Genomic DNA, 27,779 nt, shown 5'->3' with positions numbered 1-27,779 from the left:
GTTTATATTGCATACGTAAATAGAGTGTTGGAACAGGGGGCGGGGGATTTCATAGCAGAAGAGCCTGTGACCTTCCAGGTACTATTGGTTTCCTCTTCTACAGCAAGACTTTGCCTGAGCATCAGCACTCTTCCTAGCACCATATAATTTTTACTGAATTTTCTGTTTTACTATTTGGAATACTCACATCCTTAAAATATCAGTGACTTCCCTTCTTCTCTTTCCATGGGTCATTTTGCGTATCATAAATCCCTGCATACTTTAGGGCAGGCATGTCCAATGCCCCACGGATTGGTTTAATCCAGCCCCTGTGGCAGTTCGTTTCCTGGGGTAAAATCCCCCCCAAAACCTCAACAACTTCAATCCTAAAAAAGGCTCAATAACTTCAATTCTTAAAAAATGTCAACAACTCTGGTTGGCCCTTTGGTTGGCCCTCATGGTCCTTCACTTCATCAAATCTGGCCCTCTTTGGAAAAAGTTTGGACATCACTGCTTTAGGGAAACTAAACCATTCAGTATTCCATTATTACATCCATCAAAGTTTATTTACACTGTTGAATTTATCTTAATGCTGCCAACGTTTTCAAGGGCACACAACCCCCCCCCCCCCATATATTCATTAAACATTTTCCAATCTTCTCTAAACGTATGTTCTTCTTGTTCTCTTATTCTACGTGTTAAGTCCATTAGCTGCGCATATTCCATCAGCTTAAGTTGCCATTCTTCTTTAGTTGGGACCTCGCTCATTTTCCATTTTTAGGCTAACAAAACACGGGCCGCAATAAATAACCAACTTTCTTTCTTTCTTTCTTTCTTTCTTTCTTTCTTTCTTTCTTTCTTTCTCTTAACCAAAAAAGGTATTTTTAAAAACTGTCGGACTTGGTTGCCTATAAAGCAGAGTATATAATAATAATAATAATAATAATAATAATAATAATAAATTTAAAAAAAATTATATCCTGCCCTCCCAAGCCGAAGCCGGGCTCAGAGTGGCTAACAACAGTAAAAAAAATAACACAGTTTACATAAAATCACAATCAATTAATTGAAATACATTCTAAAATCAATTCATTCTAAAATCAATTCAAAATCAAATTAATGGCAACCACTGGGCTGGAGTGCTATGAGAATTACAGAAGGAGGGGGTCAGACTGCGCCTTGGCGAAAGGCCTGGTGAAACAGCTATCTTGCAGGCCCTGCGGAAAGATGTCAAGTCCCGCAGGGCCCTAGTCTCTTGTGACAGAGCGTTCCATAAGATCGGGGCCACGGCCGAAAAAGCCCTGGCTCTGGTTGAGGTATGACTAACCTGTGACTGTTACAGGTGCTGTTGGACTTTAACTCCCATCAGCTCCAGCTATCATGGATAAAGGTCAGGGAGGGTGGGAGCTAAAGACAAACAACAAACAGAGGCCCACACATTCAACACCCCTAGACTAATGCACTTCAAGGTGCTGGTTATTACCTTTAAAGTCCTACACTGCTTGGGACCGAGCTACCTGAAGGCCCGTCTCCTGACACCTATGGAAGGGATGCAGAGTAGGAGGCAGGAGAGAGACACAAGTCTTGGCTAAAAAAATAAACAGTGGTACCTTGGTTCTCGATTGGAATCCGTTCCGGAAGTCCGTACCACTTCCGAAAACATTCGAAAACCAAGGTGTGGCTCCTGATTAGCTGCAGGAGCTTCCTGCACTCAATTGAAAGCCATGGAAGCTGCTTTGAATGTTCAGCTTCCAAAAAAAAGTTTGCAAACCAGAACACTCACTTCCGGGTTTGTGGCATTCGTCAGCCAAAATATTCAAGTCACAAGGCGTTCCAGAACCAAGGTACAACTGTACTAAAATGTATAAAAATGCACATTTTAGGATAAAGATATGTGTAGAAATGTCTGCAATGAGATGGAATTTGTATCTAATTTAAATTGGACACATTTTTTTAAAAAAAAAGTTAATAAGAGGTTTTGGTTTAATTCAAATTTAATGCATAATACTTTGTTGGAAGCCGCCCAGAGTGGCTGGGGAAACCCAGCCAGATGGGTGGGGTATAAATAATAAATTCTATTCTATTCTATTCTAAAACAAAGAAGCAGAATTGACCACGGACCTCAAATCAGCTGACCCATCCATTCCTAATTGAAAATAAGTAAATAATATAAAGCAAATATTTTGAAAATTGCGCCAGGTATCTTGCAGATACTGAAGGAAGCCAAGGAACTTTGTTTCCTATTTAAGCATTTCCTCTTTAAAAGGAGAGAGCCAATGCTTTTAGAGGAAGGTCACGTTAACATCAGCGACTGCTCAGTGACGAATAAGAGATCTGTACAACCTCTTCCCCATTCTTTGGGTTTGCTTCAACAGCACTACTATTAACACTACAGTTAATAGCAGTGTAATAGTGGGATGTAGCCTTTTCTTTCATTGTCAAACTCTGCATGCTCGGAACATCTATGAATTGAAGTATTAGACAAAAGTAACAAAGTGAATACAATGGACGGCTGCATCTAATCTCTACCTTTTTTGTCCTACACTTTTTGTGGGGTGTGTGGAATGTGGCCATCAACCTTGCAACATCATGGAGCAAAGCTTGGTTTTGTTTTGGTGGCAGCAATAGCCTAGCAACGCATTTCCCTTTGTGTCACACTTTTCCTTTTTGTATTAACTAAATTGTTCAGGGTCGTTGAAACAAAAAGAGATCGTGAAGAGCTCCAAAAGGACCCTTCCAGTCTGGTTGAATGGGCGGCAAAATGGCAAATGCAGTTCAATGTAAACAAGTGGTGCATGTTAGAAGAAGAGGAAATTTAATTGCTCATATGCACTCATGGGGTCTGAACGAATGGTGGCTTACCAGGAACAAGACCTTGGGCTTGTAGTGCCTAGCTCAGTGAAGATGTGGACCCAGTGTGTGGTAAGGGTGAAAGGGGCAAATTCCATGCAAGGGTTCATGTGGAAAGGAATTGAAAACAACAACAACAACAACTTATTACTTATACTTCACCCATCTAGCCGGGCCTCCCCAGCCACTCTGGGCGGCTTCCAACAGGATATTAAAAACACAATAAAAGATCAAATATTAAAAGCTTCCCTAAACAGATGTCTTCAGATGCCTTCAGATGTCTTCTAAAAATCAGATAATTGTTTATTTCCTTGACATCTAGTGGGAGGGCGTTCGACAGGGCGGGTGCCACTGCTGAGAAGGTCCTCTGCCTGACCATATCGTAATGTTGTTATATAATTCACCTTATTCACAGCTGCCACAACCTTGGTCATCACCATCATCAAACTATTCACCAAGACCCCAAGGTTACATTTCTGTTCAGTCGTTACAAGTTCAGATCCCATTTTAGTGCATCTGTGAGGTTGGGAATTATTGTTCTTGCCCACTGTGCAGCACATTATACTTGCTTACATTGAATCCAGTGTGGTGTAGTGGTTAGAGTTTTGGACTCAGACCTGGGAGACTGGGGTTTGGATCTTCACTTTGACATTAAGCTCACTGAGTGACCTTGGGCCAGTCGCTGCCTCTCAGCCCAACCTACCTCATAGGGTTGGATTATTTATTATTATTATTATTATTATTATTATTATTATTATTATCATTATTATCATTATTAAACTTTATATACCAGCCTTCGTCTGAGGATCACAGGGTGGTTTACAGTATAAGAACAGAAAAATACTTTTCACCACTATACATACACACACTATTCACAGATGTTAGTCTCTCGCTAAGTCCAGAGAGGGCTTTTTGCTTCAAAGTCCTTGCTGTGTTAAAAGTCCACAGCTAAGTCCTTAGTTCACTTGTTCGCAAAGCCCTGCAACTGATAAGAGTTTTCCAAAGTTGTGAATTCTGGCAATTTTCAACTTCTTCCTCAGATGATCTTTTCAAAAATTCTTCACTTGAATCTGCAACTCCAACTCCTTCAATCTCCTACAAGAACCCACCACAGTATGATGCAAATTAATTGCCAAATTTGCCCAGTAACACAGATAAGAGAATCATCAAGAAACCTGCAGGTGCAATATGGGGGATGAGTCATCTCTCCTGACTCATGGAGAATTGACCCATTAACTGTGTTCCTTTACAACGCGGTCCTTGAGGTATTGCAGTCCTGTTTAAGGATTGCGGGGTTTAAGTAAGGAGAGGGGACCTTTCTACGTTGAAGAAAAGGTGGGCTATAGATGTTAATAATAATAATAATACTCATTCAAACTTTTGGGAGGGATCCATATGGAGCTCCTTGCACTTGCTTTTTGGTTTTAGCACCCTGAACAAATTGCAGACTTGACCACCTCACTCCTTTTCCTTATTATTATTATTACTACTGCTGCTGCTGCTGCTGCTGCTGATTAATTGTCTTCTAAAAAAACCATCTCAAGGCAACACACACTAAGAGTTATTAAAAATGGGTGCAGGGGACAGCAAATATATTTAAAACAAAACTAAAACCATCCAAATCAGAGATTCATGAGAGCCAGTGTGGTGTGGTGGGTAAGAGCGGTAGACTCGTAATCTGGTGAACCGGGTTCACGTCTCCGCTCCTCCACATGCAGCTGCTGGGTGACCTTGGGCTAGTCACACTTCTCTGAAGTCTCTCAGCCCCACTCACCTCACAGAGTGTTTGTTGTGGGGGAGGAAGGGAAAGGAGAATGTTAGCCGCTTTGAGACTCCTTTGGGTAGTGATAAAGCGGGATATCAAATCCAAACCCTTTTGGGAGGCAGGAGAGGATATATTATTTTATGATATCCTTCCTAACTTGCGTCAGCAAGTTCTATAACTTAGCAGAGTTGTTAAACAACCCCCCTTTTAAATTACAAAGCGGTTAACTAGGTGCAGGCTCGTTTGAGCCTCATTATTTAGGATTCCTGGTTTCCCTTTTTATAAAAGAATATACACAACCATCTGATTAAAGTTAACATAAAACTAGTTTACTTACAATCATCCAGTTCACAATAAGAACCCTGAAGGCAGACTTAATTTAAAGAACAACATATAACTAGGTGAATGTCCCATAAAGGAAATAGTCCCAAGTGACTGCGACTAAGCAGTCACTTCTCCAAACACACAGCAACATACAAATTGGAGAAGACACACTGATCAGAACATGGAGGCCATGTGCTCCTCCATGCTAGTACAACAGACCACACACTCTTCAAGTCACATGTAGTGGAAGTCTGTCCCAGGTCAGGAGGAAACAGGAAGTCTTCTCCTGAGTGGTACAAAACATCCCCTAACATTTCCACTCTAGAAATGTTGTACTTGACTGCATCCCACAATGGTGGGGACTCATATATCCAGCTGGGAAAGTCTGTCAGAACAAGAATGGTCTTCAGCTGTTTCCAGGAGAGTGGGGCTAGTGGGCGTCTGTTGTATCTCAACAGGATCGCTGTTTCACAGGGCAGGGTCAGCTTGCTCCGTGTTACTGTCACTGAGTTACAGTGATTTTGCAAACAGAGTGGTGAAATGAGGGCAAGGCATTTCAGCTCAGAATCAGCAAGCATTTTGAAGGAAATTGTTAAAAGGTGGCATTGAGTTAAGAGCCCTCAAATGCTGAGCAAAAGGCTCAGGCGCTCTTCAGTTCTCATCAGTTTCTCAGATGCCAGTTAATAACTTAGCTCTTGTATGCCATGTGCAATCCTATTGATACAGGTTTTGATGGGGATGGTTTTGAAAGCAATATGGGTGGGTGGTGAGGTCAAGATTGAAAAAAATCAGATTAACCCTAGTAGGGCAGCTTCTTGTGTGCAGAGAAGGGAGCTGATAACTCGACAGTGTCCTTTATCAAGCACTGATGTGGAAAACAGAACCACACAAGCACACACATTAAGGTATTACTCATATCGCCAGAGGAAATTGCACCATTATTTATGGCATCTTTCCGGCTACTGATGGTGTATACTTTAATTTCTATACAGTCATACCTCGAGTTGAATGCGCTTCGGGTTGAGCGCATTACTTCCGGGTTTCGCCGCTCGTGCAGATGCTCAAAATGACGTCATGCGCGGAAGCGGTGAAACACGACCCGCACACGCGCAGATGCGCCGTCGTGTCTTGCGTTCCATTAGGGATGCGAGCAGGGCTCCGGAACGGATCCCGTTCGCATCCCGAGTTACCACTGTAATCTGTTTGGAGAGAGAAGTTATAGGAAAACAGTTTTGTGGCATAAAGTTTATTTCCATAATCTGTTTGGAGAGGGAAGTTACAGAAAAACAGCTTAGCGGAATAAAGTTATGTTGCCTTACTGAACAACCATTCATCTTTGAGGAGCCACCTTTTTAAAGCATCATTATTGCACAGAGATATGTGTGTGTCTTTTTTAAAAAATATCCTTCCTCCTTCCTTCCTTTATTACACCATATATATTTTTTATTCCTTTTTTTTTTTTTAAGCCCCATAATTAGAGCACTCTAGACAATGAGCAATTAAAGCAAACAAAATCCATGTGCTGCAGGGGGGGAAGAAAATCAGATAGCAGCACAAAAATCCTAAAAGCAAACTATATCAAATGAGAGCAGAGCAGAGTTCTGATTTGAGCCTAGCATTCCAGCTACAGTCAAATGATACAATGCAGAGAATCAGAAACCTTCCATGTAGAACTAATACACATCCCCAAACCCCAGCAAGATGCATGGAGCAGACCTGTTTAAATCATTGGGACTCATTGATCACAATTTATATTGATCTCATACTGACTTGATTTCATAAGTATCATATTTCTAAAAGTCTTTAAAATTATGAAACTGCTTCAAAAGGCAAATCAAAAGGTCTTCTGCTGACCCAGAAATCATCAAAGTAGGCACTAGGTGTGCCTCTGTTGCGGGAAAACATTCCACAGGTGAGGGGCCACCACTGAAAAGGCCCTATCCTTTGGCACCACCCTATGTACAGTGGTACCTTGGGTTACAGACTCTTCAGGTTACAGACTCCGCTAACCCAGAAATAGTACCTCGGGTTAAGAACTTTGCTTCAGGATGAGAACAGAAATTGGGCGGCGGCAGTGGAAGGCCCCATTAGCTAAAGTGGTACCTCAGGTTAAGAACTGTTTCAGGTTAAGACCTCCAGAACGAATTAAGTTCTTAACCCGAGGTACCACTGTACCTCTAATTGAGAAGATACTTGCTAAGGCTGTGTGCTTCCTCCAGTGTCACAGGGTGTATGCCTCTGAATAAAAGCCACAGGGGATGATGAGTGGCAGAAGACTCTTGTGTTTGAATCCTGCTTTCGGGTTTCCCACAGTCATCTGATTGGCCACTGTGAGAACAGGATGCTGGATTAGATTCTCCATTGGTATGATCCAGCAGGCTCTTCTTCTTAACATCCACAAAGGGATGCACATGTGGAGGCTCAGCCCTAGCCCTAACCAGTGCAGTCAGTACTGTACGTTATATGTGATACTCGCTTGATTTGCAATGGCATCTGTGCCCGTAGGTGCCTGTTTTCTGAGTGGATATCAGGCGTGTTGAAGGACTGGAGTTTACAGATACAATCACTATCCCCTTTTTCATCTCCAAAGGGGTCATTTTGCCTTTGTAAGGAAGAAGAAAGGCCTAGGCTTAGTTTCCTAGCTTCTCCTATGTATTTTTAAAAATTGATGGGCATGCATGTCTTTTCCCACTGACCCACTGATGCCAGAATCCAAGATTTCTCTGTGCACACTTTGCATCCTTTCAAGCTCCAAGAAAACAAGTGTTTTCATGTTTAAACTTGCTATGAATGAGGAAAGAAATTTGCAAGCCACTGAAGAAAGAAACATCCTTTTTATTTCCACTTCACACATTTTTCAATGCACATTGTAGATCGGATTTGTTATTTGATGGTACTTTACAATATTTGGATTTGAAAGAAACTGGCTTGCTCTGTCCTACTGCGGTTGAGCGTAGGCACAGGGTAGAATCTTACATCTCTCCAAATTCCCCCTTCCCAATTATTGCTGAATGCAATCCCTATTTTCCGGCTTTTCATCCTATGCCACCCTGTGTTCCAGGTTCTGCGAACAAGAGCTGAATTATACATCCAGAAATACCATGGCCATTCATGAACATCCAAGGCAGCTCAATGTTAGAAGATTCAGGGCACACAAATCAAGTATTTCTGTACATAGTGAATAGTAAAACAATGGAACACCTTCCCACAATAGGTCATGATAGCCACAGACTTGGGTGACTTTAAAAGAGGATTACACACATTCATGTAAGATAAAGCTATCAGTGGCTACTATTTATTTTTTTTTTAAATTGGTTCTTCAAATTAAAGTTTTTCAATAGCATATCCAACATACAACATAAAAACAAGATTCCAAAGAATCTCCTGGACTTCCTTCCTCCCCTTTGTGGGTCCTATTGTTAGTCATTTCCTCCATCTTTTATAATAATCCAAACTTTTTACATCTCCATTATATCCAAAATTCACCATTAAACTACAAGTGTTATTCCAATCCTACTAACGATTTTAACTGTTTACATTATAAATTTTCCCCATTATAAATTTTTCCCATTCCTTATTAAAATTTTGGTCTTCCTGATTTCTGATTCTTTTGGTCATTTTTTTGCCATTTTGGCATAATCCATCAACTTAATCTGCTCTCTTTCAGAGGCTGTATGCTTCTAGTTCAGGGGTCAGCAAACTTTTTCAGCAGGGGGTTGGTCCACTGTCCCTCAGACCTTGTGGGGGGGGCGGACTATATTTTGGAAAAAAAGAAAAGAAGAAGAACCCGGTTGGGTAAGATCCTTAGAAGTGTGAGCATAAGCACTGCATCTGAAACAGGGTTTTCCTACATCAACCCATTTGCAGCTGGTGCTGTCTGAGAATTCTGATGGAAACAGAAATGTGAGCAGAAATGGCTGGTGTTTGCTTACGTCCAGCCAGAAAGAACAGAACAGAACAGAAAGAAATCCAGCAAACACAGTATTCACTGTTGTTGTTTTCAGTCCTCAGGTGATGACCCACCCATTTGAATAGTATTTCCCTGGAATCACGTGAGGACAACATGATTAATTACATAAAATTGCACCACAGGGAACAGCAAGTTGAATTACGTTGTTTTTGTCTGAAGTCGAACTGCAGCAGAGTGGATAAAGCACTGCACATGCTCAATGGAAATCAATGCCTTCTAACATCCCTAGCTGCAGCCCCTTGGGTAGCTCAGTTGGTTAGAGCTTGGTGCTGATAACATCAAGGTTGCAGGTTCAATCCCTGTACGAGGCAGCTGCATATTTCTGCCTTGCTGGGCATTGGACTGGATGATCCTCAGGGCCTCTTCCAACCATAGTGGTCAACTTTTCCCTTTTCTTGTGAGGAATCCTATTCAGAATAAGGGAATTTCCCTTTAAAAAAGGGAAACTTTGACAGCTATGCTTCCAACTCTATGGTTCTATGATTCTATTCTGCCCCTGAAGATTTGGGGACCCTCTGGAATTGTGTGGGAAGTGATGTTGGGAAGCAGGAGAAGAAAACACTGGAGATCTGGGGGCCAAAAGAACCTCTCGATCCAAGCTACAAGCTTTTGAGAAGCTCTCGTGCACCCTGCACCATAAATCAAAAACCACTGCATTGCATCACACCGGCTCTCCAGCCTGTTACCTCACTACCTGAACGCTGAGCCACTTATCCTGTCAAGAAAGGAAGCTAAATGGTTTAGGCAAGGTTTTCTCTTAACAAATCCATGTTGGCAATCCATTTTTCCCTGTAGGTGCTTACAAAATTGAATTTCAGCAGTCCTGTTGTCTGACTAAATTTGATTCGAATGCACAGTGCTGCACTCCTAGAGAGTGTTTTGAATGTGTGATGTTTGCTTATGTGCTCACGCAAGGGGGACTTGCAGCTAGGGATGGAAGGGGAACGTCAGTTTTGCTCCTTCCTGTTTCTCATTCTTCCAGTCTTACATCCAGTTCTCCACATTTTGCAGCAATTGGCAAAACTTAAAAAGAAAAGGAACTCATGAAAATTCACCAATATTTCAGGGCACATTCTCCTGGTAATCACACTTTTGAATGCATTTTTGTGTATCATTTTCACCAATGTATTCATTTTTAGGCACAATTTCCCCTAATATATGCATTTTTGATAGATTCAGCACTCAGTGAGGTCAGAATTGAATTTCTACCTCATCCCTACCTACAAAAAACGTTGGAATGTACTCTCACTTCCTAAGAGGACTATTCCTGTTCAGAATTCCAGCCAGCCAACCATGTTGTCCCTATGATGAAGAGAATTCATTGAAAAGTTTGGAAAGAATGAATGACTAATGGGAAGACTTGTAAGCACTTTACAAGAGAATCAGGATGAATGCTCAGTGTTGTATCACCACCACACAAACAAATCAGAGTGAATGCTCAGTAAAGATCAGGTATCGTCTGACCACTGTGCCATGGCACCAATTTGAATAAAACAAGGGAGAGTGCTGCCCTGCCCCCTGCTGGAAGGTTGCTGGGAGGACAGACGGAGTACAGTCCTGGGTTAGGCCCAGGTGGAGGCTTTGCTGTCAGGTAGTTGTTTATCTCTTTGACATCTGATGGGAGGGCATTCCACAGGGCAGGTGCCACTACCGAGAAGGCCCTTTGCCTGGTTCCCTGTAACTTGGTTTCTTGCAGTGAGGGAACCACCAGAAGGCCCTCGACACTGGACCTCAGCGTCCGGGCAGAATGATGGGGGTGGAGATGCTCCTTCAGGTATCCTGGGCTGAGGCCGTTTAGGGCTTTAAAGGTCAACACCAACACTTTTAACTGTGCTCGGAAACATACTGGGAGCCAATGTAGGTCTTTCAAGACCGGTGTTATGTGGTATCGACGGCAGCAGGCAGTGGCCAAGTCCTCTCAATGGCAGGGGGCTCATGAGGCACTGGGTCCAGGCCCAGTCCACTGGAGAGGAGGGGAGGAAGGAGGGTGCCCACTGGGAGAGAGGGAGGTGGGTGAGCAATTGGACACCTTATCTGCACTCTTAGGCAGTGGAGAAGGAGACTGGGGTGGCTCAGTTTGGAGAGGGGGAAATATTTGGGGGGTGGGGTTGAAGGGGTCTTGGCCCCTTAGAATTGGTGCCTATCCCACTGTGTCGTTTTCTTTATGCGAGCAAATCAGGATCAATGTTGAATAAATGATTGGTCTAGAAGAGCCTTATATATTTTGTGGTTGGGTAGGTAGGCTTGGATTTTTTGGTTCTATGATTCTATAACAATAAAGCTGAACGCTGAGTGGTCCCTCACTTCTTTTGACAATAGGAGGCAAACCAGATGCACTAAGAAACAAGAATGTAGATCAGCTTTCTCCTGTGACATGTGTTAATATCTGGTGAAACCATTCCTGGAATTGTGGGTGGTGGAGATGGTTCTTTTTTTACTCACTCCAAGGTTTTGCACACTCCAAAGCATGCAGAACAGATTGCGGGACTGCAGTGAAGATGACTGCTATTCATACCAATTTTCACACCACCTGCTGTTTCGAATCCTTCGGAGTGAAAGTCTTTGTGCCACTGCAGCAGCCAACAAAACAAATTCACTGTTTTGGTTAAATGGCATTCTATTTCATGGTGCTCATCCTCCTCTAATTCAAGGCTGTCTCTGGTATCTCTTTATTATTGTAAATACACAGGAATGTATTGCCTAAAGTCACTGAGCTTATCTGTAAGAACTATGTTTGGCTATCTAATGGAAAATCATTCTGCAGATGGCAGCTGTTGTAAATCTTTGAGCCAACAGAAAACCAATTAAATGTTAGCTATCTTTTTTTCCCCTTCCCCTCCCCTCTCTCTCCTGGCGGACATAATGCAAAGAAACCATCTCATCAATCAAGCAGATGTAAAGTTAATCAGTGCTAGAAAAATAGCACCCAAAATATAGTTATGGACATGTCACAAGAAAATGGAACAAATTGTGTACTCTGGTGTGTGAATGAGCTACTGAATTTCTGCCTGGAAGCAATTTAAGCAAGGGACCGTGCAATGCAGATATGCGCCAGGATCCTGCGCTCTGATCCTCTGCTACCACCTTGGGGGGGAGGGGAGACACCAGACAAAAACAACCTCTCATATCAGGAAGGATCTGGCCCTTGAAATGGTTTTTAGTGTCCCTATCTCTTCAGACTCCCCACCACCACAAAGGCTCATGAGGCTGACCCTGCTTCAGTTTAAGAAGGGATCAGCACCTTTCCCCCTCTTCCAATGACTCCAGCCAAATTAATTCAGTTCAGTTTGCATTTTGCCTGAAAGAATGCGCAACTCAGAAAAGCAGCTACCTTTAGGGTTGCCGAAACAGCCTGTAGGAGCGTCTCCACCCCCATCGTTCAGCCTGGACACTGAGGTCCAGCTCCGAGGGCCTTCTGGCGGTTCCCTCCCTGTGAGAAGTGAGGTTACAGGGAACTAGGCAGAGGGTCTTCTCAGTGGTGGCACCCACCCTGTGGAACGCCCTCCCACCAGATGTCAGGGAAATAAACAACTATCTGACTTTTAGAAGACATCTGAAGGCAGCCCTGTTTAGGGAAGCTTTAAATGTTTGATGTTTTATTGTGTTTTTAATATTCTGCTGGGAGCCGCCCAGAGTGGCTGTGGAAACCCAGCCAGATGGGCAGGGTAGAAATAAGTTGTTGTTGTTGTTAATTATTATATGTCTAGCAATTCCCAGACATGTCCTCCTTTGGGGGTCCTACATGCCCATCTGGGGGTAATTTTACATTTTAAAGCAAATGTCCTGGATTTTGGGTGTTTTTTTATATTTTAAAAAATGTACATGGGTGGCTTTGGTTAAGGCTCTGATTCAGGTTCTGGTTTTGGTTCTGCCATGGGCAGTCCAAGCTCTAGTTCAGGCTCTGGCTCCAGCGTTTCTGGCTCCGGTTCAGGCTCTGGCACATGTGACTCCAGTTCTGGCTTTCGTGTGGGAGGCTCTGGTTCAACAGTAGCAGAGGGGCTAGCAAGCAAATGCCCTAAGAAAGCTCAACAACTTTTTGTGTCCAGATTTTTACCTTTTGAAATATGGCAACTCTAGCTACCTTTTCAAATTCACACTGCTCCAAATTTTGTGTGATGCAGTTTCGTGACTGAAAAATGTAAAGAAAGAAGGAGTATGATAGGAAAGGTAAAATACACGCCAGTAATGATAACATTACAGAAATGCATTTTGTTTTGGAGGGAATTGCTTACAAAAAAAAAAGTGCATGTTGTTATTATTTATTGTTTATTAAATTTATCACAGGGTGGTTTACAGCATAAAAGCACAAAACTATGCAACATCATAAAACAAAAACAGAAAACAAAAACAAAGCATGCCCATGCAAGGAGAAAACATAGTCCTCATATACGCCTGCAAACTGTGCTTGCTCATATATTTAATACAGTCTTACAGCAGTTTATATCCAAAGATTTCTACCTGGTTTTCAAATGTTCAAAACATACAAGTAAAAGAACAAGCATAAATCCAGCAATTTAAAACATGGTTAAAAGTGAGGTTTTAAATATCTAAGGCATTTCAAACTTCTTGATAGTCTTAGATATTTAAATCATAGAATCATAGAATCATAGAGTTGGAATAGACCACAAGGGCCATCGAGTCCAACCCCCTGCCAAGCAGGAAACTGTCTTAAATATTAGGAGAAAATGTGCAGAAAAGTGCTTAATGAATATTAGTGGGGACTAAAACAATTTTGAACCAATGCAAAAATGTGGCAAACTCAGTTTAAGACTGGGGGTGGGGGAGGAATGGAGAGAAAGAGAAATGGATAGGTTTGACCATCCTCAATTCTATGTCCGCAGCCGCCACCAAACTGCAGAAACATCACCGCACCCAAGGGCTCCTAAAGGAAGCAGCGCCCCTTTGAAAGTCAATGCTGTGTTGTTGCATATCAGGGCGGCCTGTCTTTAAAACAGACTCCAGGTACACTCAAACAGAAACGGTTCAAAGTACATTACAGCAGACAAAGAGCCCTGCTTACTCCGAGCCCTCCAGGCCAACACAGACTTCCATCTCCCACTTGTCTCTACAGGAAGTTTCCTCTTCAAGTACTTTGCCCTGAGCCAGGAACCAACGTATATTGGAGCTGATAATCTGAAGGAAGCCCAACTGCTCCTGAAGGTTCAGAGTCTGCTAGCTCTTGGGCCAATATTCGAGATTAGTTGCTCCTGCTTCTAATGTGAGACCCGTTCAGAGCTGTCCGTAGTGCTGATCACTTCCTTGCTCTGATACAGTGGTACCTCAGATTACATACGCTTCAGGTTACATATGCTTCAGGTTACAGACTCCGCTAACCCATAAATAGTACCTCGGGTTAAGAACTTTGCTTCAGGATGAGAACAGAAATTGTGCTCCGGCGGCGCGGCAGCAGCAGGAGGCCCCATTAGCTAAAGTGGTGCTTCAGGTTAAGAACAGTTTCAGGTTAAGAACGGGCCTCCGGAACGAATTAAGTACTTAACCCGAGGTACCACTGTAGTTATCTTTTGGGGAAGGTGAAACTAGAAAAGAGGTACGGTGAAATTAACTTTAGAGACAACCCATCGGCCAGAAAATTTCTGCTTTGGTGGTGTTGGAGAATATCTCAGGTGTTTATTATGTGCAGATGGGTACACCAGCAAAAACAAGAAGAAAATTGGTTCGTGCGTGGGTTCAAGCCCCATCTTGGACAAACAATTCCTGCATTGCATGGGGCTGCACTAGATGACCCTTGTGGTCCCTTCCAACTCTACAATTCTATGATTCCATGATTCTATGCTTCAGGGTGAGACCCTGCTAGGGTGGAAGGCGAGAATCAGGAAGGAGATGGATGTTCAGCATTCCAGGCTTGTAGGTTCCCTTCCCTCACCCTCAATCCACTTGTAAAGTGGATTTAATGAGTATTGTTGTAGGTTTTAGGGAAGGGGTCATCCTGCATGATGCCCTGAGTCCCTTCTAATCCCTGGGGTCCTGCACCCAGAAAGGGTCAAAATCAGCTATAGGATTCTATCGCTGAACTGGGCAATTTAAGACAAGTGTGCTTACCCCTTCATTTGGCAGGCATTGTTGTGGACTGGCATTGTCCCCTCTTCACGATCCCGTGGCATTACAGGGTGGGAGGCCTGGTTGGCATGTGTGGCCTGCAAACTTCTGCATACTGTCCAGGTTGTAGCCTGCCTGCAAATGAGCCAATCTTAGCCAGGCTACCGTGCAGGACCTTCCCAGGGGTGGGGTGAACTGTGCCAGCAGGCATCACTTTAGTCCGCACTCAGAGAATAAATATAGGGCCTGCCCAGGCAGCCTCACCCAGTTTGCTGTTGGCCACCTAAACATAACCAAAGAAGTTGCTCTGTGCCATAGGGCAAATGTCTGGGCCTTTCCTCTTCCCACCTGGCTGGGAAAGCAAGCAAGAGGAGTGAAATTGTGGGTGAGTTGAGCAAAAGTCGGGCTTGCCAACTGAGACAAGCTTGCTCTGTGTAGGACTTTCGGCCTCCGCTAGAAATCTAATGGGGAAGCAGGATTTATCGGGGTGTTGAAGCAGTGAGCCCCTCCATCTTATGCTTGGCTTTCATATGTGTGTAAATAAAACCGTCTATCCCAGGCTTCCTCAACCTCGGCCCTCCAGATGTTTTGAGACTACAATTCCCATCATCCTTGACCACTGGTCCTGCTAGCTAGGGATCATGGGAATTGTAGGCCAGAAACATCTGGAAGGCTGACGTTGAGGAATCCTGATCTATCCTAAGGACAATGCGGTCTCCGTTGACCTTCACTCCAAGGAAAATGAAAACTGAGTGACCCCTGGAGTATCTCACCGCCCAGAGATTGGCTTGGAGCGTACCAGTATGTTGTCTAGTGGCTGGTAGGCAGCAACAGGAGAGATTGTTTGCCCCAGGGTAGCAGCCTTTAGCTAGACATGTCTCCCCACCCGACCCCTTAAGCAATGAGAGGGGAGTGCATACACCCATGGTGCCTTGATGGGTTCCTTTTTTGCTTATTTGCTGCGGGGCTAACTAGTGTTCCTAACACGTATCTAGTGCAATGTGTGGGCATTTTGTGATTATTATTATTATTTGCTTTTTTGATGGATTGCTTGCATTTATTGCATATTCCTTTTCTATTAATATGCTGCTCACCGCCTTTGGGCCAAAAGAAGAAGAAGTAGTGTTATATAAATAAAGCATAACATAACACAACGCCTAACACGACACAATATCTGCTAAAGCACTATCTGTCAGAGATCTGGCAGCTGTTGTGGCGTGAGAGGCAGCTTCTGTCATAATGATGTGAGCTGCAAACAGCTTTAGGTAAAGTGAACGAGACTGGACTGCCAGCTAATGAATGAACTCATTAACCTCTGTGACATCAGCGATAGATTGGCATGCGTGGTGAAATGGGGAGGGCCCGGGGAGCGGAATAACTGGAATAGGAGAACTTGCCACTTCCCTGGGCAAGAGGTAATTGCTGGGCTTTCTGGAATCAAACTGAAGCCTTTTAGAAAGTGACATTTGTTGCACAACACTTCCACGACCCTCCATGTTTGTCTGCCTGTCGCCACGGCTTGAGGCAAAGAAGAAAACTGTTCTTAGGGAAGGTTGTGCAAGCTGAGAGGCACAGCTGGTTTATTAATTTAAGGACAGAGCCGAAGTGGCTTCCATGGGCAGTTGCTTGGGCCCTGAAAGGGAATATGCCCAGTGCTCTTAGCAGTACCGATTGCCTGGGTCTAGCAGACATTTTAATTTCCCAGACAGCCTCAGTTTTATTCATTTATTTGGGCAATTCCTATACAGTGGACCCTTGGGTAACGTAACTTTCAGGTTGCGAATGCAGCAAATTTCATCGTGCGTGCTTCGTGCATGCACAGAAGCGCTCTGTGCACCACACACGTGTGCAGAAGTGCTCTATCATGCCACGTGCATGTGCAGAAGCAGCGCCTCATGTTGCAGACTTTTTGGGGCATGTAAGGACACCTGGAACGAATTACCGGTAAGTTTGCATCTGGAGGGTCCACTGTACTGCCCTTTGCACAAGCCATAGGGCAGTTTGCAACAAAGCCAAAGGAAATAAACAGAAAGTATAACACCCATAAGCAGGGTGGGGAGGAAGGGAAATGGTGAAATGGAGTGGCTGGAATCCTGAACAGCAGAACTCCATACTGCAACATTTTGTTGTAGGTGCAGTGTATATCCTACATAACTCTCATTTTCACTTCTCACTTCCTCCTGGGTTAGGGTCACAAGCATTGCCAACATGGCACCCATGGATGCCAGTGTGCCTCCCATTGCTTCCTACAGTGCCTGTGGAAAGTATTAGTAAATATCTCCTCAAAAATCCACAATGCACAAGTGGCTTTTTTGCTCTTCCTGCCCAGTAACTTTTGGCACTTTTTTGGCTGCACCTATATGGGACAAGTCCCCTTAAACATGCCCCAATTTCTTCAGATGCCAGGATTAGACACCCACCCGCCCTTCCATTCTGAGGAGCCCTTCCATGTTCTGAGTGAACATGGCTGTGGCAAGAGTAGTGACATTTTTTCCATTGACAGGTGTGAGGCATGCCCACATCATTTTGTAGTCTCATGGCTTTTCCCGCTCATTTAGGTGTGGCAGCCATATCTCCATGGCAGCCATTTTGGGTTGGGCCATACATCCTGTGGCGGCCATTTTGGGTAAGCCTCGTCCTCTCAGCACCAAGTTTATGTCTTTTGCACATGACACTTTTTCAAAATTCCAACTGTGCCCACTGGTCCAAAAAGGTTAGTTTAAATAACATAAATAATAAAATTTTATTAAATCTTTTTTTCATAATACAATCAGATAAAAGAAAGTAATCTAAATAAAAACAAAAGCAGAGAAAGAACGAGAAAAGAAAAGGAGTTTGTTTAGAGCAGATTAAGGGATTAAGTAGATGGGATTCTTTACTCTTTTCCTGCCAGCTCTTTCCAAACCACCCACCCACAACACACAGCTTTTTCAGATTTAGGGTTCCTAGACTTGTGTTTCTTCCCTCACAAATAGGTGCTTGGAACAGTGCAGGAAAAGAGGAGACTGAGAGGAGATACGATAGCCGTCTTCAAATCTCTCAAGGGCTGTCACATGGAAGAGGGAACAATCTTGTTTTCTCCTGCTCTGGAGAGTAGGACTTGAACCCATAGCTTCAAGTTACCAGAAAGAAGATTCCAATTAAACATTCGGGGGGGGGGGGATTTTCTGACAGTAAGAGCTGTTTGGCAGTGGAACAGGCTCCCACAAGAGGTGGTGGACTCTCCTTCCTTGGAGGTTTTTAAGCAGAGGTTGGGTGGCCATCTGTCATGGATGCTTTAGCTGAGATTCCTGCATTGCGGGGGGTTGGACTAGATGACCACAGGGTCCCTTCTAAGATTCTATGATTCCAGGAATAGGTGAAGCAGGTTGGCAAGTGAAATGTGAACAGTGACAAGTAGGGAAAACACACACCCCTTCCCTCCCTCCGCTGCTTCTCCATTCCAAATCACAAAGTGCCCCTTCTTGAAACAAAATGGCCGCCTGCAGTGGGTTATACTCATTTTTATGTAACGGGCACTTAGGCCCTCCATCTAGCCTATATGGATGTAGGACCAAGTATAGCTGCAATTAAACGCACTTCAGCGAATGGCACCATTCCCAATTTAAAACCGTTATGTAATGCTAATTGCCGTGTTCTTTCCGAGTGGGTGGCAAAATGGAAGATAACATAAAGAATACAAAGCCATGCGGAGTTTTTTTTCTTCTCTCCATAATAAAAAAACCCCATAGCACCAAAGCATTCAGACTTGCCCCCTTTTTTTACAGCAACAATAAAGAAGCCTTGTAATTCATATTTTGTTAGAAAATGGCCTATACACTTAGTTGCCATGGTTACTTGATACAGCTCTGTAGATGCTGTTGTATACCGGCAATCAAGCTTCGGGTACAAGTGTTAGAATTTCTAGGGCAGCGATCGGGAGACAAAGGAGACCTACGAATTTGTTTCCTGCGAGCCACAAACCTTATTGTCAAAACAGCCACAGGCCAATGCGGTAGGGTGACTATAATGCTCTCTTTGAACTAGAGGGATCTCGAATTTACGAATCTGCATTTAATAATAGAACTGACAGGCTGACTTGGAGAAAGGCAAGAGAGTCTCTGGGCACATGCAGAGTGCTTTCCTCCCCAGAGTAGCAATGCTGGTTTTCTGGAGCAACTTTGAACTTGCAAAATTTCCAGACATTTCTCTGCTACTTTACGTTGCCTGGCTGGCGCCCTTGAATTCTGGTAATGCTCCTTGCTTGCCTGGAGGATACAGAGGGGTTTGTGTGTAGAAACTACTGTACAGGTGTAATATTTATATGCATTGCTCCACCCACTTTTGCCTCTGACCCCGCCCACCACTGGCATGTGGTTCCTGGAAGCTTGCCTAGAAAGGAATGCAAGACTGGACAAGGTTCTCCAACCACACATCAGTGCCAGCGTCAAAAGTAGGTGCAGCTATAAAAGACTCACCCCTCCTTTCAGTATCCAGTCTATTTCTCCATCTAGCCCAGAATACCCTCCTTCTCAAACAGACAGCAACTCTCCAGGTCTGTCTAGATCTAGGTTGTCCATCTCTGCCCTATCACAAAATTCAAACCCATTGTCCGCAGACTGTGTAGTCTGCTGAAACTTTGGAACTCCCTGCATATTGGCATCAGTCGGGCTTTTGTATGTTGGCACCCATCAGTCTCGAGAGGCAATGGAGTGCGCCTCTGGGGGTGAAGTCAAACTGCTGCTGAACCACTGTGGCTCCTGTGACTGCAGAGACTTGTAACTCATAACTGCATTAACAGCAATGATGTTACCTCTCTGGGGTGCAAGCCTGGGTGGTGTGTCTGGAGGTCCTGGGCTGCCCAGATGACAAGAATTCACTGTATTCTTTTTGGTATGCTTAGAACATGTTTGTTTAGGCAAGCCTAACATATATGAGTTACATGGGTTCTGCCTCTTTCGCATCGCCTATCTAGTTTGATAATGTTTCGAACGTTCTTTATGGAGACTTTTAATGTTTTATTTCCTATTTCTGTCAACCATTTAATGGTTTCTTTACAATAAAGTGGGATATAAATGTTTGTTAAATGGATACAACAAATGGTTTGAATCCAGACTTAACAAGCCTCAAAGCGACGTTGTTCCAGATTTGTCACTTGTGTTGAAATACTATCTTTTGTACTGCAGCGGTGACCAGAGGGACCGAACAACACAACAGGAGCAAGGCTATAATCACCACCCTCATCATCATGGTCGTCACTCACCAAATCCATCATCACCTTCAATCTCATTGTCATCCTCATCACCAGTTTCTCACATGCATACTGTATAAGGTAGTCCTACCTTGATCCTTTATACATCCTTTATACATCCAGAGAGAGAGGTTGGGTTGGGTTGGGTTGGGCTGGGTTGGGTTGGGTTGGGTTGTAAGAATAACAACATTACATTTTTCACAAGCCTGGGACATCATCACCATGTTCTGTGGCCAAGGTTTTTGTAACTCCCTTTGCATAGGGACCAGGGAATAGGTATTTTAAATGAGAAGAAGATGGGGATGATCCCAAAGAAGCAGTGAGGTTCCTCTGGCCCAGAGTCTGAATGTGGCCCTCAAGATTCTCTCCAGGCCTGGAGAGGATTCTCTCCTCCCTACCCTGCCTCACATTCCCCTTGAGTGCTTTTGCCTGGCTGCAGTGCATCCTTGAACCCTGAAAATACCTTTGGCTTGCCTGGAATGAGAATAGAAAGGGGTTTGTGAGTGTGTCTAGAAGCTAGCCCACTGTTCACAGGTAACATTTACATTAATTGCTCCTCCCACTTTTTCCTCTGATCCTGCCCACCACTGCCATATGGCCCCCAGAAAGTTTTACAAAATGAAATGTGGCCCTCAGGTTGGGAAAAGCTTCCCCATCCCTATGCTGAAACATTACAGCACCTCATTATTCTCCCCACCCCATCTTTTTTCGAACCTCTATTTTTTTTTTTAGAAAGTCAAATTCCTGTAGATTTTGCAGAGAGGCACGGAGACCCTATGAATCTTCAGCTAAGTCAGTATGTGTTCGTATTACTGCATCAGACTCTGTCGTCTTCTGCTATTTGTTTTTCAGCGGCCGATGAAGTCATTCCTCTTACTTCATTCGCCATCACTTGGGCTCACTGCCTTGTGGTCAGAAAAAAGGCTGCAGCAGCTTCATGTGCAACTCACCCCAATTCAACCTCAGTGTGTTTGTGAAAAGGGCTGCGTCCATAAATGAGGACATTAAGGACCAGGCCTTGAATCAATAGGTTGAGGAAGAGTGGAGCTCCTACAAGGGTTAAATGTTTAGGTCACCATTGCTTGCTTCTTTATGGCATTTGCCACCCTCTATATCATTTATCCAAGTTTACACTGCAAAGAGAATACTAGCAAGATATGCAATAAAATAATACCAGGAGGCAGCATGCCTTTGAATGCCAGCGGCTGGGACCCATGAGTCCTGTTTTCAGACTTTCCAGGGGTGACCTGTGGTGAGAACAGGATTCTGAAACAGATGGTCCTTTGGTCTGATCCAGAAGGGCATTTCTCATGTCCTAATTGGCAGAGCACAAGGGAGAGCAAAGTGATCAAGGAGATAATGCAACTCCCATGAGAAAAAGTTGCAACATTTGGGGGTGGGGTTCTTTTTTAGTAAGAAGTGACATGATAGAAGTGTGCAATATTATGCAATGTGGATAAGGAGAAATCTCTCTCATTCTAGAATTTATGGGTGTCCAATGGACAGATTAAAGACACCGTACATAGTTGAATAGTTTAAATAGAGAAGTAGGCAGATTCATGGAGGATAAGGCTAAAAATGGCTACTATTCCTTTTGGCCATGTTCTTTCTCCACTGTCATGCCTCTGAATGCTGGGAATCACAAGTGGCAAGAGTTGTCTCTTGTTTGCGAGCTTCCCATAGGCACCTGGTTGACCATTGCTGAACGAATTGGGTCACTGGTTGGATCCAACAATAAATAACACAGTTAAATATCAGCAGTGGAAACTTATTTATTTATTACATATATATACCAACTTTACCTTCCAAGGAACTGAAGGTGGGGTACATGGTTCTCCTCCTCCCCATTTCATTCTCACAACAACCCTGAGAGGCAGGTTAGGCTAAGAGATAGCAACTGGCCCAAGGTCACCCAGTGAGCTTCATGGCTGATTGGGAATTCGAACCCTGCCCTCCCAGGTCCTCCCGGGTTATAACACTATAACCATTACTCCACCCGCTTCCTGAAGAGAGCATCAAGGGGATGTTCTTCTGGTCCTGAGCCAAGCACACCATTTCCTTTCCGTTCATTCCCCTTGGGTGTACTGACTGCCCTGGGAAGTAGGTGCTGGGAAGGATGAAGTCTCTGGTGTAGAGGCTGCTTGACCCTTAAAGGAATTTGTTCGGGGGTTGCTATGCTTGGGGGGTCCCAGTTTGGGGGTATCTGACTCAAGATTCTTCTTCTTCTTCTTCTTCTTCTTCTTCTTCTTCTTCTTCTTCTTCTTCTTCTTCTTCTTGTTGTTGTCACTTTACTCACAAAAGTGATTCAAAGAGCCTTGCAATGCAATACGTCCCAGTGGTTGGGACTCGGGCTTGGTGTTGAGAACCTTGGTCTGAGTTATGGAATTTGCTACCACAATCCTGAACCACAATGTGTAGTGGAGTAAAAGGGGATCAGAACATTTCGTGGAGATTAAGGCTATCAGTGGCTACCAACCCTGATGGCTGTGCTCTGAATGAAAGTCACTAGGGGTGATGACTGGAAGAGTCCTCATCCTGCTCATGGGATTCCCATAGTTATCTAGTTGGCCCCTGTGAGAACAGAACGCTGGATCAAATGGGCCTCTGATTTGATCCATCAGGACTCCTCTTGTATTTTTTTATTCACATTCTTATGGGTTCATCATTTCTGGGGCTTGTGCCACTGGTCCTTCTGGTTTATCTGGCCACTTGTCCTCTGGGTCTGATTGCAGGGCTGCTGCCCAGGATTAGGTTCATGATATGGTACTCTCAGCCAAGTGTGTGAGCTGGTTAAATAAAGGAAACCCAAAATCTTACTGTATCTGTGTGACAAGAATGAAGCACCCCCTGCAGCAGCTTCCTTGTCCAGCCACAGCTCTTGTTTGGCCAGGGTCCCCTTGCTATTCCCAAGGACGCATGCCAATAATTCTCTTCAATGATTCACAGCAGCCCCGTCCTCACAGAGAGTCTGCTCCTTTTATTTATCTTTGCAGCGATGGCTGGGCAGACAGATACGATGTGACAGAAGGATACCAGCGCGAGGCTGTTGGCGGAATAACAATCAAGCTTCAGTCTCCGGATGTGAAATGGTTTGATGATTATTACCTGCAGCTTCAGCCAGAAACCAACCACCGAAACCCGTGGTTTCAGGAATTTTGGCAACACCGTTTCCAGTGTCGGCTGAAGGGATCCCCTCAGGAGAATACGAAATTCAATAAGACCTGCAGCAGTAAGCATCTTTATTCTTACATGTCTGTTTATTTGAAACCAATGAAGTCCAAGCTGTTAATTGCTTCTGGGATTATGGGAACTGGAGGAATCAATGTCAGGATGAAGGTATGGTGATGTTAAGTGTCTTTTGTGCCAATGAGCTGGGGGCAGACTCAGACAACAGTTTCATGTGGTAACGAAAAGGTTGAGCATAGTTTCTATTCTATCCTTTTTCTATATACCGGAATTTGGTTTTGTTTTGCGGCAGTTGTTTTTATTTTATTTTATCTTGTTACACACCACTTTGATGGCCTCAGGCTGTGCAGCATTTTACTAATTTGTAAAATAAACTTATAAATATAAATAAAGAGTAGTATCAGTCAGATACTTTTCCGGTCTTCCAGCAGCAGAGATTATTTCATTTGTAACTTAAGGGTTAGCTCTGATACTTTCAAAAAGTCAGCTAGCCAAGAGGGGTATGGGCGGAAGTGTTGCTTAGCAACCAGCATCACGTGCTCTGATTGGCCATGTAGTTCAGAGGTGGTTTCCCTCTGTATATTTTAGTTGATTTTTTTTATCCTCCTATGTACAAGGCCTGAACTAAGAAAGACAAAACCTCTCTGTTCCTTTCTCCTCAAATTGCACACTGTTTTCAGTTTGCTTGGTAAAGGGTCAACAGGACTTTTCTGGGAGGACTTCATTTGCATTATTTAAGTGGCTTTGCTAACAGTGATAAATATAACAGAGCAGTAAATGTCAAGCCCCTGTGAACCAGGGTCATATTTAACAACTCACCTGCTAGCATTACGTGACTAGGAATTCCCTGCAGGTATGTGAGTGGGGCAGTCGCAGAGGGACCGATTGCCCCATCTTCCCCTGCGAGTCTGTCTGGTTTCTATGGCATCTGCAGAAGACAATCTTCTCGCGTTCTTCTGTTAAAGAGTGAAGACAATCGAAGCTGGCGTGCACACACACTCCACAAAACACCCTCACTTGCGATGGAATATTTATGATAACAGAATGCAGGGAACTCCTATATCCTGAGACAAACCATTGGCCCAGCTAACCTGGGGTTGTATATATTGACAGTGGGTCTCCAAGGGTTCAGACAAGGGACAATCAGGTTTAAAGTGCTGGTTTTGACCTTTAAAGCCCTTTGTGGCTTAGGGCCCTCATATTTACGGGACCGTCTCTCCTGGTATGTCCTGCAGAAGACCTTAAGGTCCATGAATAATCATAGTTTAGAGGTCCCGGTCCCTAAGGAAGTCAGATTATTCTCCGCCACGGCCAGGGCCTTCTCAGTGATGGCTCCGACCTGGTGGAATGCTCTGTCCCATGAGACCAGGGCCCGGCAAGATTTAACTTCCTTCCACAGGGCCTGTAAGACAGAACTATTCCGCCTGGTTTTCAATTTGAACTTAGTCTGATCTTTTATTCCCCTTCCTTCCCTATCCCTCCCCTTTTTGTGAAGATTACCCGCTCTGGGATCCCACAGCTGGTTCTCCCCGGTCTCCTCGCTGGCCCAAGTGGGACTAATTTAGCCAGCTAGACCTGGTGACCATCTAATGTTTATTGGATTGATTTTCCCCCTAAATTGATTTTTGATTTTATTGTTATTTACGTTTTATACCGTATTTTATGCTGTTTTTTTGTAGCATCAATTAAGTGTTTTAAATTTGTTGTTAGCCGCCCTGAGCCCGGTTTCCTGAGCCAGGAAGGGTGGGGCATAAATAAATTATTATTATTATTATTATTATTATTATTATTATTATTATTATTATTCCTGGCCCTGCCTGGAGATGCTGGGGATGGAACCTAGGATAGGCAAAACACGTGCTCTGTCACTGAGTTATGGCCCTTCCCCAGTTGTATACAGCCTGTGACACACTCAGTCAAATCCAGTCCATTTGTTATGCCTGCTAGTCCACTTGCATGCTGGGTAGATCTCCTGGTGTCATTGTGGCTTGCGAGTGTAGCAACAGCGAGCTTCTCCAGCAGCAGCAGCAGCAGCAGCATGTATTCTCTTGCGCTTCATCCAGGGGCGAAGCTAACATGGAAACATACAGCCTCTTTCTTGTTGGAAGTTTTAGCCGTCCTTAATTCAAACACTTGCTGCTGCCTCTGCTAAGTGCATTGATTTTCTGCCCGGCCGAAGCGTTACAGAGAAGAAGTGTTCAGAGTTATCCACCTTGATTCTCAATGCTTCTGGCTCCGTGTCAGAGGAGAAGTCGGGTGAGGCATATGGAGTCCCAAAGAAACAGATAAAAACAGCAACGCTTAGCGCCATGGGAGGAAGTAAAGGAAGGGACTCTGCGCCATCATTAGGATGGAGAAATGAACATGGGTGCATTTAATGGGGTGTGCTGATTTTTAAGGATCAAGCAGCACTTTGGAGAAGTTGGCCCTGTGTCCAGGACTGATGAAGTTAATCGATACAACTTGATGTCTGTTACAGCAACTCAAAAACAGAGATATTAAAGGTCTTTCTTGTGTGCTTCCCACAGACATCTTTTTTATATATAATCTTTTTTATTCAGTTTTACACTACACATTTAAATTCAAACATTAGACATAATCATCAACATTTAGGATTCCCTGAATACTTAGACTTCCCTCCACCCTTCCGTGGCTTCCATTTTCAATCTTTTTCAACTGCATCATATATTTTCTCTATTTTTCTTAAAATAATCCATTTTTACCTTAGTTTTTAGTACATTACAAGCGTTACTCAAATCCTGCCCAAGTTTTTAGTTGTTTACAGTGTTCTCTTAGGTAATTTGTAAATTTTTCCCATTCCTTATTAAAGTTTCTCTCTTCCCGGTTTCTGATTTTCCTGGTCATTTTCGCCATTTCGGCGCAGTCCATCATCTTCATCAGCCATTCTTTGGTTGGGACTTTATCTTCTTTCCATCTCTGGGAGAGTAGTATCTGCACTGCTGTCGTCACATACATAAATAATCGTTTCTGCTCCTTTGGTATTTCTGCACCTAAAATTCTTACTAAAAAAGCTTCTGGTTTTTTCACAAACATTATTTTAAACATTTTTTTCAACCCATTGTATATCGTTTCCCAGAATGCTTTTGTTCTCTTGCATGTACACCCACAGACATTTTATTGACCGCTGTGAGAACAGGATGCTGGACTAGATTGGCCTTTGGTATAATCTTGCAGGGCACTTCTTCTTACATTCCTAACTTTGCTAGAACTACTGAAACAGTGGCCAGCAGTGTGTCTAACCCCATGAATCTTCTCCTGTACCGATTTCCAACCTTACAACTGTTAATGGATACAGTGGTACCTCAGGTTACAGATGCTTCAGGTTACAGACGCTTCAGGTTACAGACTCCGCTAACCCAGAAATAGTACCTTGGGTTAAGAACTTTGCTTCAGGATGAGAACAGAAATCATGCGGCGGCAGCGGGAGGCCCCATTAGCTAAAGTGGTACCTCAGGTTAAGAACAGTTTCAGGTTAAGAACGGACCTCCAGAACGAATTAAGTTCTTAACCCGAGGTACCACTGTACAAAACTATTCCCAGCAGGGATTGTGCTGGCAAAACAGTAGCCAGCAGGATTAAAATCTCCACTCACAGGGAGTGGAAGGTTCAGTCCTGCTTTCTGCAGTGTGTTTGGGAGAAGTGAAAAGGAGTTGCAGTGTCTCGTTGTTTTTCCCTTTTAAATTAACCTTTTAATTTCATTTGATTGATTAACCTTTTAAAACCTTGATTGAACATGAGGTCTGGCCTTTGGATTGATTTGGGAGGCGGAGGTTGGCCCAGGCCAATCAGAAGTCCTGGATTGGGTCCTGAATCCGATCCAGAGGGTGGGGGGGGGGAGCATACAAAGCCATTACAATTATTTAGGTAAACATAAACCACCACTCGCAGGTGGTATCTGGTGTACCATTCAAGACAGTATCACAATTTAAGCAGCATAATAGCTCTGCAAGAATAGCACAAGAGGCAGCTTCTCAAAGAGCTCGTAACCCTTCAGAAGAATCAAATTAAGAAGCAGAATGTACCTGTGGAGAAAAGGAAAACACTGAATACAGGTAGCTAAGGATGCACCTGCTAGTATTAGGTGACTAGGAATTCCCTGCAAGTGAATGAGTGGGACAATCAAGGAGGGACAGATTGCCACATCTTCCCAAATCTTCCTTGTGGACTTTTTGTAGGCTTCTGATTGGCTACTGTGAGGTGATGGACTAGATGGGCCTTTGACCTGCTTGAAGAAGCCTTCTGCTTTGCTCCCCTTTGGTCAAATCCACAATAATATTTTGCAAGTCAGGTTTGTCTGTCCCCCCCCCCCACTCCGGTTCTGCACATTCTGTCGGCTGAGAGATCAACATAGTTTTGAAAAGCACAGGTTTGTAGCTCTGTGAAGTGTGGAAACAGGC

At 43.8% G+C, this 27,779-nt stretch overlaps 1 protein-coding gene and 1 long non-coding RNA gene across 6 annotated transcripts in view; one reads left to right on the top strand and one right to left on the bottom strand.

The window, feature by feature from the left end:
- The window catches only part of LOC308475404, a 222,904-nt gene that overhangs the window by 138,663 nt on the left and 56,462 nt on the right, over positions 1-27,779 (bottom strand). The gene's annotated exons all lie outside the window — the stretch shown is intronic.
- GRM5 (glutamate metabotropic receptor 5) overlaps positions 1-27,779 on the top strand; it is a 257,435-nt gene that overhangs the window by 173,869 nt on the left and 55,787 nt on the right. For all 5 annotated transcript variants that reach the window (XM_081001807.1, XM_081001805.1, XM_081001806.1 and 2 more), the window contains exon 4: positions 23,169-23,404. In XM_081001807.1, the coding sequence (XP_080857933.1) occupies positions 23,169-23,404 (236 nt within the window). The remainder of the gene's footprint in view (positions 1-23,168; positions 23,405-27,779) is intronic.

The sequence above is a fragment of the Podarcis pityusensis genome, assembly GCF_964106645.2.
Source record: "Podarcis pityusensis genome assembly, chromosome: 4".
Lineage (NCBI taxonomy): Eukaryota > Metazoa > Chordata > Lepidosauria > Squamata > Lacertidae > Podarcis > Podarcis pityusensis.
The sequence above is the reverse complement of the archived record's forward strand: the minus strand, read 5'-3'. Positions and strand labels throughout refer to the sequence as shown.